At 39.6% G+C, this 18,598-nt stretch overlaps 3 protein-coding genes across 6 annotated transcripts in view; 1 reads left to right on the top strand and 2 right to left on the bottom strand.

Moving 5' to 3' along the window:
- The window catches only part of RC3H2 (ring finger and CCCH-type domains 2), a 49,607-nt gene extending 41,581 nt beyond the window's left edge, over positions 1-8,026 (bottom strand). For all 3 annotated transcript variants that reach the window (XM_061154721.1, XM_061154722.1, XM_061154723.1), the window contains exons 1-2: positions 7,801-8,026; positions 984-1,281 (exon numbers count right to left, since the gene is read on the bottom strand). In XM_061154721.1, coding sequence (XP_061010704.1) covers positions 984-1,214 — 231 coding nt within the window. In that variant the 5' untranslated portion in view covers positions 1,215-1,281; positions 7,801-8,026. The remainder of the gene's footprint in view (positions 1-983; positions 1,282-7,800) is intronic.
- A 1,770-nt stretch (positions 8,027-9,796) lies between these two features.
- On the bottom strand, positions 9,797-17,173 carry ZBTB6 (zinc finger and BTB domain containing 6). 2 transcript variants are annotated; one of them, XM_061154718.1, is made up of 2 exons: positions 17,049-17,173; positions 9,797-15,837 (listed from the first exon to the last, which is right to left on the bottom strand). In XM_061154718.1, the coding sequence occupies exon 2, from the start codon at positions 15,826-15,828 to the stop codon at positions 14,554-14,556; it is 1,275 nt and encodes a 424-aa protein (XP_061010701.1). In that variant the 5' UTR covers positions 15,829-15,837; positions 17,049-17,173; the 3' UTR covers positions 9,797-14,553. The 2 variants fall into 2 exon arrangements, with proteins under 2 accessions (XP_061010701.1, XP_061010702.1); XM_061154719.1 differs by lacking the exon at positions 17,049-17,173 and adding an exon at positions 16,567-16,895.
- On the top strand, positions 16,755-18,348 carry LOC133065253 (uncharacterized). Its single transcript, XM_061156075.1, has 4 exons — positions 16,755-16,780; positions 16,879-17,102; positions 17,220-17,305; positions 17,725-18,348. Exons 1-4 carry the CDS (start codon positions 16,755-16,757, stop codon positions 18,058-18,060), a joined length of 672 nt encoding a protein of 223 aa, XP_061012058.1. The 3' UTR covers positions 18,061-18,348.
- The last annotated feature ends 250 nt before the right edge of the window (positions 18,349-18,598 follow it).

Below are 18,598 nucleotides of genomic sequence, written 5' to 3'. Positions count from 1 at the left end.
ATGACACACTGTTGAATATAGATTTGTCTTGATTTCACAAAGTCTTAACTGGATTATGAACAGTGAAAAGAAATTGCTTTAAAAGAAAAATCTCAAATATCAAGACACTAGAAGAATGGAGTATTCTAATTCACTGAATTTTCTAAGAAGTGATTAATCAGAAAAATCCTTACTTTTTGCTTTCATATGTAGTACTAAAATTGTAGTATTAAAATATGTAGTACATGATGTACAGAATTTCATCTTCCTCCTCACCTGTAAAATGGGGATAACTACCTGAAGAGCTATGACAAGACAATAATAGATGTGGACTGTTTACCAGCATACCTAAAACGAAGGCCCTTATTAAATAGAAATTTTTATAAATCTAGGGTCTTGCTGATTCAGTAAAATGATAAATAAGAAATGTTATTTTTATAGCATATGCACAAAAGCAGAAACTTCAGAATTTGTTACTGACACTCTAGAAATTAGTTTTCTATATATACATCTTATATATGTATATATACCTATATAGATTTATTTTCTTATTATAATATCATCCTAAAAGTCAGGCGAAGTTTTAAGGAAAATCAAAAAACCTCCACTTAAGGGTTCTATCTAGATGGTCGATCTCCAGCTAAAGCTTTGATTATATTTCTTTTCATATCACCTGATGATTATATATTTATACATGCTTATACAAAAATGTTTCTTACCCACCAAAATCACTTATACAAAAATGTTTCTTACCCACCAAAATCACTTAAAAACAGAAGTTTTGACGACAGTAGTGAATATAAAGACATATATAACTAAACGGAATTTCTAGTTTTGCATAAAGATTTATGACATTATCTAAAGAAAATCATTTGCGGAATAATGCAAATCAGGTATGAGGAGTATTTTTTATGCCTTGAATATCCCTAATCATACTTTGTATCCCCTAATGAATAAAGTTCTATTATCACTTATACCACATAAGTAAAATCTTGAAAGGTTACCTGGGCTCCAACTAACTGGAGAAGTGCGAAGTTGACAGGAAGCACATCAATGTCTGTGTTGATGGCAGTCTGGTCAAAAGGACAAGCTTTTCGGTGAAGTTTATTCAAGCAGGTCTTGCAAACAGTGTGTGAACAACCTAAACTGATGGGTTTGTGCACGTTCTCATCAAATTCATTATAGCAGATTGGACAGGACAGAAATTCTGTCCATTGAGCTGCCTGCACAGGCATTGTGGAAGCTGGATGCTCGGGTTAGCAGTCTAGCAGATCATTATTTTGCTGTGTAGTGTTTTGTAAGCTGGAAATGGACAAAAGTAAGAATTAACCACATATTCATCATTCACCTTTCAAGGGTTAACTGCTTAAGTCAACCATCAAGCTTCAAAATGTAAAACACTTCTGAATAATTCTATACACTTTTCACATCTTTTCTTTACATCTATTTGCTGGATTAATTAAATTTCTGAAAACTCTGTGGCTAGAAACAATATCCTAACAGTGTTCCTTTCAACTAAACATATTTATATCAGTTGCTCATCAAAGCTTCCATGTATTTTTCTTAATGACCACATCAAATAAGCAGATTAACTATTAATACAATTTCATTTTTATAATTTCATTTTGTAAAAATGAAATTTTACAATTTTAGAATTTTTTAGCATTTTTAGAATTAATTTTTTTAAGTGTTTCCCTTGGATATCTACTACCACCAAATGTATTATGATACAAGAGTTAGTGAACTTTCGAAGTATTGATCCAAACAAAATCATAATGAGTCAGGAGTGAAGGAACAGCTTTGCCACCTGAATGACCAAATCAGTGGAGGATTCAAGTTGGCAGCTTCACAAAAGAGGAACTCTCTGGTAAGGACGTCACTATGAGGCTAAGGCACTAAAAAAAGTATGAAAGAAAACTGTAATGACAGAGTTCTTTGTCCACAAATGAAAGAATAATGCTAACCTTAAAATAATAGTACCAAAGTTATAAAAAAATATAGGAAAGAAAAGAAGAAATGACAAATCTTGAATTGAAAGTGAAGTGAAGTGGTTCAGTTGTGTCCGACTCTTTGCTACCCCATGGACTGTAGCCTACCAGGCTCTGTCATCCATAGAATTCTTCAGGCAAGAATACTGGAGTGGGTTGCCATTTCCTTCTCCAGGGGATCTTCCCAACCCAAGGATCAAACCCGGGTCTCCCGCATTGCAGGCAGATGCTTTACCATCTATGAACCACCAGGGAAGCCTGGTGAATTGAATGTAGTTCCCTATAATATTTTTGACAAAACATACCATTCAGTGATACACACACACACACACACACACACACACACACACACACACACACAAAACCAAAAACAATCAGGTCCAAGGAGCAAGATGTAGAAGAATAAAATAATATTCTTATCTGATAATTCTAAATAGAAAAACAGCAAAATATAGTTGACCCTTGAACAACACAGGCTTGAACTACCCAGGTCCACTTACACATAGGTATTTTTCAACAGTAAATACTCAGTACTACATAGTACGTCATTGACTAAATCCACAGATGCAGAGGAACCACGGATAGGACAGACAAATATAATTTATATGTGGATTAATCCCAACATTATTCAAGCGTCAACTGCATAAATTTCTATCTTTATATATGCATATGATTAAAAGGTACATGGGGAAAAAAATGACAGTGATTCTTTTCTTATTCCTAAGATTAAAATGCTCTATAATTTTTAATAAACTAAAATATTCAGTATCAAAACATGTAATTTAAAATCTTTAGATATCTAACTTGAACACTATATTCACCAATTTTCTGCATCTTCCAATTCAAAACTTACATAAGTCTAACAGAGGCTCTCTGGTGAATAAGAAATCTAGGTATTTAGGGCAATTAAAACAGCCAATACTTTTATTTCATAAGAATGTTTACCAATACAAATATATGAGTACCACAGAAATTATATGCTTAAAAATGTAATAAGATTCAGGATAGAAAAGTATGTAACTGATTCTCAAACAACCCCACACCCATATGAAGTATTCTATTGACCTTTATTGTGCCTTTTATGTTCACAAAAACTAAGGTTTTAAAATGTATCTTGGTAAAAATGAAAGACTGAAGTTGTTGAGTAAAAAGCACCCTACACAAACTTTTCCTCAAACAGCTCCAATGTAAAGTATCTAATAACTTTATTTTCAAACTAGCCAAATCATGCAAGTTACATTTACTTTATTTTACACATTTCACTCTCACATTTCCACATCTATGAATGTCATCAACCTTAAAAACAGTTTGCTTTTAACTTTAGAGATGAGGACTTAAGCAGGTGAACACATCACACCTTGAAACTATTCAACTTTTTTAATGTTCAGTGTTCTGGACTGTGGAATTGTACAAGGAAAAGGCCTGTAAGGAACAATGAATTTTATGTTAAATCTAGTACTGACAGTCCTAATCTAGCTAATAACTTGAACTGATAAAATGTTTATCAAAGCAAGACACTGCATCTATTTTTTTCATAATGGCCACCTGTTTGGAAATGCTAATTCTGTGGGTTAGGGTATCATGGGCCAGTGGGTAATAGGAAACTAGCAGCAAATACTCTTTCCTTATTTAGTTTTCCAAGATTATCCTGAAATGCTTTACATTAAAGTTAATCAGTGGGGGATGAAAAGCCTTTAAGTTTGAACTGAACATAAAAATGCTATCTTGCATATTTTCACCTAATTTTGAAGTGTTTCAAATTATTCCAGAATACACTTTATAGTTTTATATTATCCCATATGTGTTACTAGGTTTAAGAACACCAGATGTTTTCATATAATTAATACTGAGAAATTCAATTTCTAGTAGAAATCAAACTAATATCTTTGAAAGAAAAAGAAAAAAATACGCCAAATTCTCCTTCTGTTACGTGTCAGATTCTAACTTTCTGACAGAAAAATTAAAACTGAACTTTCCCTATAAGAAATGATTTGACCTTTTAAAATGTTTTTCCTTAGTACCACTGTAAATACATTTTAGATGCCTTGATTACAATAGACAAAATTTTGTCTAAAACACTAAAATGTTTAGTGATGACAAAATTGACTTCTCATTCCTTTCAAAAGCACTCAGTAAATGTCTACCTAGAAAATATTTTTATAATTATCAAAAATGATAAAGAGCCTGTTTTTATAGTTTATTTTTTTAAAGTATCTAAATGAATCATAACAAGCTAAGATATACATAGCAATTTATTTGAATCTGCGGAAATTTAAATTTCTAATAACATTTATATGTAATAGTGAAGTAAGTATCCAGCCTAAAGATACTGCCCAAACACCTCAAATTGAGATAAAATAGCTTTAAAAGCCCATATCTCTAGATATATAAAGGGACTACTTAAGAAAAACAAGTTAAATTCAAATTAAACTATTTGTATTAAGTAATTTCAGTTACTAAAACTGAAGAACAACAAGAAGATAAAGCCTAGAGTGAGAAACACTAAGAGAGACCTTAAACAGATTTTTACTCAAGTAAGTTTTCAGGCTATAAGTTCCTTGCTATGAATACAAACTCATAAAAAAGGAAGAGTAATAGACATCTCTTATATGATGCAAATTAGAAATTGCTTTATTAAAAGCAAACTGCTTATCAGCTAAGTACTTTCATTTTCTGTTACTAGTCTACCATGACATTATGCAAGTAGTCCAGGACTATGAAACTCAATTTTAAAATACCAGGTTAAGGTTATGCCTCATTTACTACTGTATAATAAAAAAATAAAGCATTTTACATTTCTCTTTATGAAGATGTAAACATTAGGGCTCAGGTTTGTTAATTAAAACATTCATTGTTTTCATTTTAGTTCACCCATGTGAGAAATTTAAGCTACTTTAATGGACTGTAACAGCACTTCTCAATTCAGAAACCTTAGGAACAGTAGTTCTGGACTTAAAAAATTTTATTTAAAGCATCATAGGTACAATTTAGATCTTACTCTATAAAACTAACAAAACCAATGAAAATAATCTCTAAGATCTAAAACTCAGCATTCAAACATACGAAAAGGACTGGAAAAAAGGAAATGAATTACCATTTTAAAGATCGCTATTATATGTGCTTTAGTGTATGTTAGAAAAGACATGACCCAAGTTTTATTTCTAAAATCCACTGTTGTTGAACTCAGTTTTTTAATCAGTATGACATTTCACTTTCAATGCCTTCTATTAGAATAGTAAAGGGATAATTTTCTATTCTAATTAATATAACCAATAAAGTTTTACTACTTTAGTCATGACAACTTGAAAAATACTTTCTTGAGGCAGAACTTACTCACTTATGCCTATTAATGACCACTGGATAACTTCATCCGTCACATCATCAAAGTCTTTAGCCTTTTGGTTATTCTGATTATATGAAGATAATCTACCAGGAAATTTTTGGCTTTCATATGTCTACTTCTATTCAGATGATTTATTTCTTGGAAAAGTAGGGATACTCTAGAGCAGCACTGTCCAGTAGAAATACAATGTGAGTCACAAGTAACTTAAAATATCTAGTAGTCACAATAAGGCAGGGAAAAACACATGAAATTAATTTTAATGATAATCTATTTAACCCAATTTATCCAAAATACTATTTCAACATGTAGTCAATGTAAGAAATTATAAATTATTTTTATTTTTTTGGACCAAGTCTCAAAACCTAACATGTATTTTACATTTATGGCACATCTCAATTCACACCAGCCACATTTCAAGTGTTCAAGTGCCACATGTAGCTATTGGCTAGCATTGGACAGTGCAACTCTAGAGTACTTACAATTACAAAGTAATAATCAAAACTAACTTTTATCAAAAATGTGAGATTAAAGCGATATCTACACTTATGAAGGTTTTCATAAAACTAAAAAACTTGAGGATCATAAAGATGTTACTTAACATTTGAGGCTAGGTTTACAACATTATTTTAAATTTTCAGCTAGCTTTATTTTACTACATGTTTCCATTTTCCCATCAACAGAAAATGAAATTTTAATCTATTTCAAACAAAACAATAAACAAGTACTTATTATAATGAGATCTGATTGTAAGTTTATTTAGCCTTCTTTGATATTGCATATAATGTGTAAGTTGTATTCCTGAATATAAAATTCTGGGGAAACAAAAATGCTTTCCCTCCCAAAAGAATTTTTTTTTTTTACTTTCTCAAACTGGAATACACAGCAAATTACAAAAGCACAAAGAGAAATAATTAAAACATATGAACAAAGGACATAAGTTTTACATGTCAGGTTAACCCCACAGTAATAACAGATCAAGAATAACTCAAAGAATCCACTAATGAACATGACTGCAATTAAATTCTCAAATAGGTGCCAATTTGAATTATAACATCTGCTTTTTCTAAACATGGCTAAAATATATGTTTAACGATTTATCCTTCCAGCTATTTTTCAAACTCTCAAAATTGGGAAAACATCAATTTCCAAATCAACAAAAACGGCAATACTGAAAGATGGTCTTTGACAGGATGTAATAGCATCAACTTCTTCAAGAACTGAATGTGGAAGTAAACAACATAAGAAAAGGATGTTATGCTAGAACAGTGGTGTAGCTCTTTCGACAGATTTGAAAAAATCCATGAACTCGTCTGTTTCAAGAACCCACAACTAAATTTTGTATGCTTAACTATAAACAGGCTGCACAAAAGCGAACTAAAATATTTATTTCTCTGCTTTTCAGTGTATCAATTTAGTGTAGCAACATTAACTTTCTCAGGTTAATCAAAAGTTCCTACCGGAACTTAAAAGTTTGACAAATACAAAAACTGAAAAAAGATTACTTAAACACTTAATTTGGGATACAAAGTCATTCTAATCACAGCTAGTGGGAGGAGAATAGGAATTAAAAAGGGGCCTAGCTAAGGGGAGAGTAGGAATTAAAAGGGAACCTAGGTGGTTATTTAAAAAAAAAAAGAAGGGTAGGAATCATGAAACGAGATCTACTTTACGTCAGTGATTACTTGAGACTATTTTGATGTCAAGGTTCTGTCTGCCGGTATCGTAAACTGTTCCGTGGTTCCAAGGATGGAAATGACAGCTACCTACCCCCATCTTCTCCCTTCCTGAAAGCTGAGAACAGAGAAAAGTAGAGCTGCTTCTGAGAAACAAAGATGCTTTCTACCATTCTTCTAAGATGGTGGAAGAGTCTCCTTAAGAGGCTCCCCCAAGAAGGAAAAATGAAAGAGGGAAAGAGGAAAACCATAGCAGAATTCTCTGGCTGTTTCATGCCATTGCTCCGTCACCACCACTCTGCAACCACTCAGGTCCGGCCCTCTCCCTCCTAGGAGGTTAAGCCCTCCCAGGGCATTGTTTGGCCGGGGTCCCTATTTAACACTCAGTCGCTTCCACCATCCCTGCATCTCGGGAAGCCGCAGGGCAGAGAGCCGAAAAGCTAGGAGAGGACTTGGTTTAGAGGACCCCCCCTTCAACCGCACTCTTACTAACTGGTGTAGAAAAGGGAGGGAAGCCTGCCCTTTGCTTGGATGGGTTCTTTAGGGGCTGAAGCGTCCCCCCAGCTGGTGTCGACGGGAGGTGGCCATTTGCGCCAAGGCGCTCGGTACTGAAAAGCCCTACCGGGGCGAGGGGCCTCCTCCAGCCCGGGACTCCGGGCCCCGTCCGGGTGTCAGGTGCGGCCCTCAGTTCCCAACCCTCGGAGCACCGGAGACAACAACACAGAGGCCACGGGTTGAGACCAGTCTCCCGCCCGACCGCCGGGGACCGAGGACCCAGGCTGGGGCCCGAGCCGCATCGTGCCCGCCCCCGCCCTACCTGAGGGGGCCCGGGCGGGGTCGCTAAGGGCCGCTCCCGGGAGCCCCGCGACCGCGCGGCTCAGCAACGGAGGCGCCTCGTCTCGCCGGGGCAGAGCTCGGCGGCGGCTTCACGGCCTCAAACTCCATCGGGAGCTACAGGGACAGCCCCGTTGGCGGCGGCGGAGGCCGCGACGGGGCCTCCTCCTCCTCCCTCCGCCTCCGCCTCCTTCTCCTCCCCCTCCTCACCACGGAGGCGGACCTGGAGGGATCCCGACCTAGCTCTCGCGAGAAGATACTGCCCACCTCACGCGAGATCACGCATGACCGGGAGTTTGGGAGGTGGAAGAGAAGAGTAGCAACAACCGCCACCTGGACTGCGCATCCGCTTTCCTCTCTTCGACTGAACCACCCCTATCACGTGACGAGGGAACCCTGGAGGACTGTGGGAGGTGTTGTTAGGAGACCTGGCAAGCCGAAGGGGTTGATGGGAAACTCCCTGCACATTCATATGCGCCTCGAGCGAGCCTCTAGACTCTGCTTTGAGCCAGAGTCTGACTCACCTTGTGGAAGGTGTGGTATGGATTGAGCATAATCTGATGCATCTATATTATATTGTACTCACTCTCCCATAATCAAATGCTGACCGAATCCCCCAGGCCCTGCACCGAAGTGTCAAGCAAGCTCCCTATTTAAAAAATAAAAACAAGCTTTCGTTTGCCTAGCATAACACCTTATCTCTTTTTTTTAAACAGAGAATTCTGAATCCTTCAGAAGCTGGCAGAAGTCAAAATTCAATCAGATTCTGGCATTACTATCTCAAATATTTATTGAAGGATTTGTTCATGGTAAACTGTAAGGTAGAATTTATTGTTTTTATAGATGAAGAAGCAGGCTGGGAATAGAGATCAGGGAAATAACATTAATGGACCTGTGGCATTAATACCATGTGGCAGGTCCTGAGTTAGGTAATAAAAATTTTAATCTGTTTTGTTTCATGTGCTCATCAAAATATTCCTAAAAGGCAGATACAGTGTACTCTGTTGAGAAACTGAAAAACACAAATTAAGAAAATGGCCGTGAACTTTAATTAAACTCAAGGCACTTTACAATGTGAAACCAGACGTCAAACAAAAATGTTTGTGGAAGTAAATCCCCACAAATTAGAAGACATATGGAAAAGGAGTTTATAATGAGTTTAAATATACATGCTTATTATTGCCCAGATGACAAAAAACCATCAGTTTTCCAAAAATATTGGCCACATCAAAGATTTTCTTACATGCATTTTTATCCCTTTCATTCTCTTTATGAAATATATGCAAAACCAAGAGAAAGGTTCCAACAATCATTCATTTGGTTCACTCTTTTCCATTCAACTAGAGATGTATATATATATATATATATATTTTTTTTTTTTTTCATGCCAATGGTCAGTGGTATGTGATAACGTGGTGAGATTTTTCACAGGTGATCTGATCACATTTAGCAATTCAATCCCAATTCTCCTTCCCTAGCACCACCTACACCTGCTTTATTTTCTCCAATTCCATTTTTAAAATCTGACACAGTACATTGGTTTTAATTGTTTAGTGTCTGTCTACCTCTGAAACTTCAATACTTTACCCACCTGATGCAAAGAGCTGACTCATTGGAAAAGACCCTGATGCTGGGCAAGATTGAGGCCAGGAGGAGAAGGGGATGACAGAGGATGAGATGGTTGGATGGCATCACCAACTCAATGGACATGGGTTTGGGTGGACTCCGGAAGTTGGTGATGGACAGGGAGGCCTGGCGTGCTGTGCTTCATGGGGTCCCAAAGAGTCGGACATGACTGAGCAACTGAACTGAATCTCCAGTACAATATAAGTTTTATGAGTAGGGATTTTGTCTGTATATCTAACTTCTAATACAGGTATACATTGTAAGGACTAAGTATTTGTTGAATGATTAAATGAATAGCCAAGAAAAATAGTTTCCTTCTTTAAAATTCACAGATTAGACAAAAGACAAAGCTCCCCATTCCCATTTCCAGTTTATTATTTCTTATGTAAACATATAGTATAGTTAACATCCAGGGGAAAAGGGCAAGGATTTTCTTTTACACTGAACTAACAATTGTCTCTCTGAGATCTTTTATACATAAATCCAGTAAATGAAGAAGCTGAACCAAAACATACTGCATACTTTTCCCATCATACCAGCAACCACAAAGAACTAAAAGTGAATGTTTTCAATGAATAAATTCAACATTTTACTTTGCATTTTAAAAAACGATTTCATTTTCCTGAAATTGTTTAGATACATCATGCAAACAGACACTCCCCCAGGAATGACCTGAGATCACTCTGTGCTAGTCAACAGGAATAAATAATAATAAATAACAACCATCACTTTCACAAAACAGCCCTGCCCCACAAGCAAGTCTCAAAGAGCTTACAAAAAATTTCACAAGAATTTTACAAGGCACACATAAAGCAAAAACATAGTACAATCATAATTTTTTCAAACATCAAAGATAGATATCAATTTCTAAAAAAAAAAAAAAAAGTTTATTTCTATTCTTTTACTCTCCCTCCCATCTCCATCCCTCCCCCACAAAACTTCATTCTAGGAAGCAAAAATAAGAGTACTTTAATCATAAACTGTTTCTGAAAGGAAAATGTTCTCATGCCTAAAAATGGCCAATCATAGGTCAAATGGGAAAGAAAACCGAACACTGTGCTATCAAATTCTCCAGTGGAAGAAAAAGTTTAATTCAGAAAAATTCTGCCTCCAATGGAGTACTCAAGTAGCAACATTAATAAAGACACAAAACTCTCCTCCCTGGCTTTTCCCTCTTCTCTGTCCTTAGAAATTCAGGGAGATTTACATATAAAATCAAAGAATTTTAGACCTGGAAATGATCTTACTTTGTCAAAATCAAAGTTGTCATTCTACATATAAACTTATGAAAAGCTCAAGGAGAGATGACCTACCCAATGTCACTAACTAGTGACCTGGGTGTTATAAAGTTGTTTTTCTTATCCAATATGAGAGCCGGATTATTTAAAATCTCTCCCAGAGTTAAAAGTCTATAAAGAATTTATTTTTCACAAAGTATCACAAAAAGGATATTTAACACTTATACAATCAACATGTGATTCATCACAAAATACATTAAATGGTACAAAGTATATTACAATTTAAAATGTGAAAGGGCTTCCACAGAAACTAAATGTAACAGAAATTCTAAATAAAGCTGAGGTGAGTGGAGGAGGCACAGAACATCTTGAAATAAGATGTATCTAGTCAGGCTTCTTTACTAAAAGTAGTTCCTGTGTTTTAGAAAATATGATGTGCCCTGCAGTATGTTTAAATCTTGTTATACCAACAAAACGTTTTGTATTACATGCAGACAGGGATGTTAGAAAGCCATGGCTCATTAACACAACCTTAATATTACTCTCGGTAAAATAACCACACATCCTGGTTTAGCTTTTGGCACATTTCTGAAAATATGCAATAAAACTCTCAAGGAGGGCTTCTAATGTAAATTTGTGCTGCATGGTACCCCGCTACACTTCGGGTTCATGTGGAACCCTCCAGAGACCTCAAATCCCAGCACCTGGTCCTCCGCCTCAAGCAAATCCAGACGTTGCCATTACTGGTTTACTCCAGGCCTGAGTGCCTTATTCTCCTCTTCTTATATACTGGAAAGTTTCTTGGCTGGCAGAACCTCAGTTCCCTCACCAGGAATTGAACCTAGGCCATGACAGTGAGAGCACAGAATCCTAACCATTCACTAGGCCACCAGGGAACTCCCGGGCAAGCCTGACCTGAAGGGATGTGTGGGAAACCTTACCTGTTGGCCTCTGTGTGGGAGTTTGCTGTGCTGAATCCCTCCTGTGACTGTGAGCAGCAGAGGACTGTCTATCCACATGGTGAGGTCATCCATGTGCGTGTGGTTGTGGCACAGGAATGGGAATGCTGATTCTAAGCAATAAACCTCTTTCAAACTTTCAAGATAAATTTCCAAGGACTCACGTGGCCTATGGAAAAGGAAAGAACTGGAATCTGGAATGGCTTTTTCTCAGGAACAGTTGACCTTTGAGGACACGGCCATTGAATTCTCTCAGGAGCGGGAATGCCTGAACTCTGCTTAGAGGGCCTTGTACACGGATGTGATGGCAGAGACCTCCAGGAACCTGATCTCTGTGGAGATCTTCTGATGGTCCTCATGAGGAAGACGCTGCTATATTGATGGAACTCCAGGAAATCATAGATAAGTAGTCAAGAGAGAAGAGCCAGATGAGGGAGCGCCTGGCAGTCCTCTCAACTCACATGACAGATGTGTACACAGCCAGAGAAGACCTCATCAAATCTAAGGAAGTGAACATGAAACTGCAACGAAGTGTTCGTGAAATTGAGGCTGAAAACCACCAGTTGCAGGAACTCCTGGAGCTGGCAGAGCAGAAGCTGCAGCAGACCCTGTGGATAGCAGAGATGCTCCCCAAGGGGGAGGCTGAGTTGGTCAGGTGGCGGCCGTGCTCTCCAAGTCAAGGCAGAGAGAAAAAAATGAATGAAGAACGTAATAAATGTTTGTCAAAACTGTTGACAAACTTTTTTCAGAATCTAAGAGGCTTCAGCTTTATCTCAGAGAATGGCGGCTCTGGCAGAGAAGTCTCCTACGAGAAGTGGAAAATGCAAAAAAGCAGAAGAAAGGCAACATGATAGGGATCAGCTAAGACTAAACCTGGAACCCTTGAGAGCTGAACGGGACCAGATGAGGCTGAGGACTTTCCCTTCATGACCCGACTTGTGCAGGGTCCTAGATGCCAGGTTCCTCATGGCAGACAGGCTGGCAGTGTGGAGACGCCCCCAGAAAAGCTGGCTGCCAGCACTACATGAAGAGCCTTCCAGGCTTACAGTTTCACGAGGTACAGGATGACAGGAAGGCCATGAAGTGTAGAATCTCAGCTCCCCCCTCCCCATGGTCTCTTCAGCTGAACAAGCTGCACAAAGGGGCTCTGCTGGCCACAAGGACCTCAAGGACATTTGTAACTCAAAAGGCTTGCAGGATGGCCCTGAGAAACCCCAGCAATAATTAACAGCAGCCAGGACTTGCTGCTCAAAGCCCCCAAGAAGAAGGCGTCAAGTCCTACTATCGGGGCCTAGTCCGGCATGAAAGAAAAAGGCCAACCTGGACATCTTGGCAAGAAAGTCCACACACTATAACTGAGGATTCTGCATGCCACAACCAACACTCCACATGCCACAACTAGAAGGTCCCATGTGCCCCAAATAACACCAGGTGCAGCCTAAATAAATTAACTAAGAAAAAAAAAAAGAACACTAATAGCTTCAGTTCAGTTCAGTTGCTCAGCCATGTCCGACTCTTTGCGACCCCATGAACCGCAGCACACCAAGCCTCCCTGTCCATCACCATCTCCTGGAGTCCACCCAACTCATGTCCATTGAGTTGGTGATGCCAGCCAACCATCTCATCCTCTGTCGTCCCCTTCTCCTCCAGCCCTCAATCTTTCCCAGCATTAGGGTCTTTTCCAATGAGTTAGCTCTTCACATCAGGTGGCCAAAGTATTGGAGTTACCCATATTTAAACTGTTCATCTAGTGATAGTAAGAAAACTAATATATGCTGCCAATTCAACATAAAAAAAAAAAAAAAGGGAATGAACTACTGATACACACAGCAACATGGATGAATATCAAAGGCATTAAACTGAGTGAAAACAGCATCTCAAATGGGAACATACTATAAGATTCCATTCATGGTATTTCAGAAAAGGCAAAATTATAAAAATGGAGAATTGGCGCCTGGGTTTAGTGCTAGGAGGAGGAGCTGACTACAAAGCTGAAGCATACAGAAGTGTTGGAGGGTGATGGAATGTTCTGCATCCTGATTGCAGTGGTGGCTGCATAACTCTGTACATATATAACTCTGTACATAACTCTGTACATTCATAGAACTGTACACCAAAAACAAGTCAATCTTACTGTATGTTAACTAACAAAATAAATTTCAAAAAGAAAACATAGCAAATACCTTAGAGCTTCATGCCATTGATATAATTTTACTGGCCACAAAGTTATTAAATGTCACCATATTAAATAAAATCAAGAAACCTGGGCCTAATTAATCATTCCAAAATATATATACTAACAACTCATGGAAATACTATTGTAAGGAATATTAGCTTTATGTATAAGGAAATTCTGCTACTTCCAAGTGAATCTGAATGGTGTTCCTTTACAGTTTAAAACAACAGGTATCATGGTGTTTAGTTTAGAATTTCCAATACAGTTCATTAAAAAAAAATTCACTAGTCTTACCTGTTGTTAAAATGACTAACAATGAATAATAGTATGCTTTAAATTTTTTTTTCCTCTTCTCATTATCCTAATTTATTAAAGTTATGGTATGCTTGGATTGTACACCTATATCCATTATCTAGGGATTTGAAATCAGAATCTGGAAATACTGCTGGATCCTCTGCCAATAGAATCAAGAATATTTAAGAGGAAAACTATTTCTTGAGATAAACCACTGAGACTCATATATAATGCATGAGACAAGACAGCATCCTATCAGCTTTATCATGTCTCCCACACTTTGGAACTGGTAGTACAAGTTCAGAAAGAATAACATGTGTAGGAAGACCAAAAATAAGATCTAAAGATGGGGGTGGAAATGCAATATTACAAATGCTGTATTTCTATAGAAAGACTTGCCCAACAGAATGACATACAGCTTACATAACAAGGTGTGGTTCTAGTTACAGTAGATTTTGCCTTTCCAGATCATGCCTGGGTAGTTTTTCACCACTGCTTCTGCCATGGAGAGAGGTTAAATGCTTTTTGAGGGCAGATTTGTGCTTGAAATCCATGTCACAACAGTGGCATTTATATGGCCGATCCCCACTGTGTATATTCAAGTGGTCTTGAAGTGTGCTTTTCGCAGTAAATGTCTTCAAGCACACAGTACACTGAAAGGGCCGTATGCCCATGTGCCCTCGAATGTGCCTGTTGAGATTTTTCTTTTGTGTAAATGTTTTCCCACATTGTAAGCACAAGAACAGTTTATGCATCTTAAGGTGGCGCAGATAGTTCTCAACGTGAAGAAACCCTCGAGGGCACCGGGGGCACTGGTGCCTCAGGGAAAAAGCATCCCCTAGATTCTGAACCTCATTCACTGGACCATGACTTCCTTCAGTGTTCTCACAAAATAAGCCTTGATCTTGATTCCCAGGAACTTCTGCCACTCTGCTCTCAACTGTAGAATTGATCAGTGAATGCTGTGTTTCTGAGAAATACATGCTTGCTTTTGAAGAGGTACAGGGCTGTGAAAACTTTCCATTTTCTACACCCCCAGTACTGATAGATTCCACATGGAGGATACGAATTTCATTGTCTTTAAAACCCATGTCTACTGAAGACAGCTCTGGTGATCTCATTTCCTCTCTCTCTGCTGTCAAGCTCTCTACTGTAGACTGTAAAACGTTGCTTTCCTCTTCTTTAACATGGAAATCTATGTTTACAGGACTATCTTCTGAAATTTCAATGATCTCACAGTCTTTATCTGAATTTTCATCTTCATTCTTAACATCTGGATCAGAGGATTGACACAGGTCAGCATGCTGATTGTTATTTTTCATAGAAAGATCAATTTCCAGATACTTTGACAAAGCTTCTGTGCACTTTTCCACAATGTGAACCATCTGAAGGTAACTGGCAGCAGTCAAATATTTCAAAAGCTCTTTCCTTTTAACTTCAAGTGCTCCAGTGTAGCAAGAGAGCAACAATTTTCTGCCAACTTCTGCACTCTGCAAGATGGTGATTCTGACATGTTTTGATTGCGTGAGTAAAAACTGATCTCTCATAAAGGTGGAGCAAGCAGCTAAAATCACCTTGTGTCCCTGGAACTCGGTGTCATTAATATAAATTGACACATCACAAAATAAATTCTGCTGCCTCAAGAGGTTCATTTTCTGCAAGACTACATCTCCTTGTTGTTCAAACTGGAAGTGCAGAACATCAGATTCAGCAGCCATGGTCACAATCTAAGCAAAATAAGACATAAACATGGATGTAAGGATCGGAGTTGTTTTCCTACATTGTGATACCAAACATAAATCATCCCCAAATCCTAAACCTAAATTAGATAGAAGATAACTCAAATTCTAATCTGTTTGCTAAGACTGAACCCCTAGGGTAACCACCTCAAAATCCAGAAAAATAAAATGCATTTCTCTATGATCTTATGGCACATTAAAAAAATTTTTTGTTACAACATTTTTTTGTTCATTGTTCTACTTTTATTTGTACATTAAACATTTTTAATGGCAGACTGTTTATGTTACATACAGCCTTTATTATATTGAATTGTACTCAACAGTTTTTATGTTTTTCTCTTTGGCTAAACTCTATGTGCCTTGTAGACAAGGCCATTGTTAGGGGCCACTACTAAGTGGACTTAACAGTTTCCCAAATTAGAATCCTTAATATAATCACCGAACTTCCTAACTCCTCATCACCTGGACCTCCAGGTAAGCAGGTCCTTCCTTCTGCATACCTGGACCACTGCAGCCTCCTTAATGCCAGTCTCCTACATTCCAAACTATCCTCCTAAAAGCCATCAGATTAACACCTTTTAGAACTTTTAAATTTTTTCTATTTTTCTTTTCTGCTTTAAATGTTCCATGATTCTCCTCCATCTCCAGGACAGTCTAACCTTCTTAGCGAATGCAAGATCCTTCATTATTTGGCCTTCACCAACGTTATAGCTTTACCTTTCCTCAATCTCTTACATTGAAGCTGCTATGATATTTAGATTTTCACCACTGCTCAGACAAGAAGACCCAATTACATCTTTGTACATGTTATATTCGCGCTTCCAGCTAGTGATTTGGCACAAGGCTCAAATCAAATAAGATTTCTCCTCCCGTCTCCCGACAGAGTCAGTAGTTTCCAGAACGTCATGAAAAGGAGCTTGGTTCATTTGCGGTCCTGCAGCGAGCACGGTGGCTGGAACAGAGCAGGGACAGCTGCAGGAGTATCCGTTGAACTGAATTCGGATCACACCGGCCTGGATGATTCTCTAGTTCGCGACACAGGTCTTCTCGAGCCAAGCCCGCCAGGGCCAAAGTCCTAACGGACAAGTGCCTGCAGCAGCATTTCAGCCACTCCCCAGCCGCGCCTCGCTGCTACCCTCCTGCTCCCCTGCTTCCACCTCAGGCTTCCCCACCCGCGAGGATCCATCGCACTCACTCACCGACACAGAAACCAGAGTCAAGCTTTCCGCGGCAGCAGCGGCTCCGGCCGGAAGGTGGGGGGGAGAGTCAGCCTGGGAGGAAACACATCCGGGGTCAACTAGCTTCGTTCCTCCCTGGGGCCCTCTGGGCGTCCCGGAAGGACATCCTTAGACAGTCTTCCTTTCTCACAGCCCCCGCGACTGGGATGACAGACCCCGGAATTCCCTCAAATCCCATCTCTCCTGTCCCACTTTCGGCACTCGAGCCGGTTCGCTCCGTGAGTTCTCATCCGAATGGCAAACGGGTTGTGAAGTTGTAGTACAGCTCATCTGTCGGAGTACCCAGCGCAGGGATCCCGGCGGGAGATCTGGGAGATCTCCTGGATCCCTGGGAGATCTCCCAGGCGGGAGACCCGCCTGGATTATTAGGGACCGGATCCTTTGCTTACCCGTCATGTATCATGTAAAAGGTGGCGGGGGGGGGGGGGGGGGGAGGGTGGCGGCGCTAGGGAGTAGGGAAGAGAGGAGGGTGCGATCGAAATCAGTATTAGAGATTACTTAATAAATGCCCCGTCAGGATCTGGATCCCACGTCACCTGTCAACCTATGGCTTCCTCCCTACAGCCCTACCCTTCTCAGTTCCTTGGGAAATCCAGACATCTATCTAAACCTTTAACCTGGCTCTTTCCTCCAACAGAGACTATTTCCTTCTACGGTAATAGAGCGTGGTTCAGCAGAGGTTGCTGCGGGCCATTACCCCTCACCCCCACCCCCACCCCCCCGTTACCACGGAACGGTTACCAGACCATTAATGGTTGTTCAGCCATTGGTCTGTGCACAGCAATGCTCCCCCCCCACCCCCCCGAAAACCCCCCACCTGAGGGTGGGGTGGGGTGAGGAGCCTGAGAGGCATTTGGGTTGGGTCCCTGGCTGCCTTAGGGATGAGAACTGGACAGGGTCTGGGGACCTGGCCCTGAAGGAGCAGACAACTGAAATCTGCCTCTCTAGACAGGACTTAGTCCTCAGATTGTGAACGTTGTGCCTTGGGACCTTGCCCTTTGTTGTCAGAACAGAGAATATTTACCTGATGGAGATTTACAGGAACATCGATACCTGACCATGACCGGACCTCCAGAACAAAGACACCAGGAAGTTTGCAACAACTAACGTCGTGCCTCTCTCACCTTTCCTATAAAAGGGCTTTGCTGAAAGCTTTTGGGGAGTTTCCCTGATGGGTCAGCTCGTAAAGAATCCGCCTGTAATATGGGAGACCTGAGTTCAATCCCTGGGTTGGAAAGATCCCCTGGAGAACAGAATGGCAACCCACCCCAGTATTCTAGCGTGGAGAATCCCATGGACAGAGCCGCCTGGTGGGCTACAGCCCATGCGGTCACAAAATGTTGGGACATGACTGAGCGACTTTTACTTTTGGGGAGTTTGGGGGTTTTAAGGCACGAGTCACCCACCTCCTTGCATGGCCCTGCAATAAACTTCTCTGTTCCAGACTCCCAGCATTTTGGTATTGTTTGGCTTCTCCGTGCATCTGGTGCATGGAGTAACACTACCACTCA

This window comes from Dama dama, chromosome 11 (genome assembly GCF_033118175.1).
Source record: "Dama dama isolate Ldn47 chromosome 11, ASM3311817v1, whole genome shotgun sequence".
NCBI classification, from domain to species: Eukaryota; Metazoa; Chordata; class Mammalia; order Artiodactyla; family Cervidae; genus Dama; species Dama dama.
Note: the sequence above shows the minus strand (reverse complement) of the source record. Positions and strands in the feature narration are given on the sequence as shown.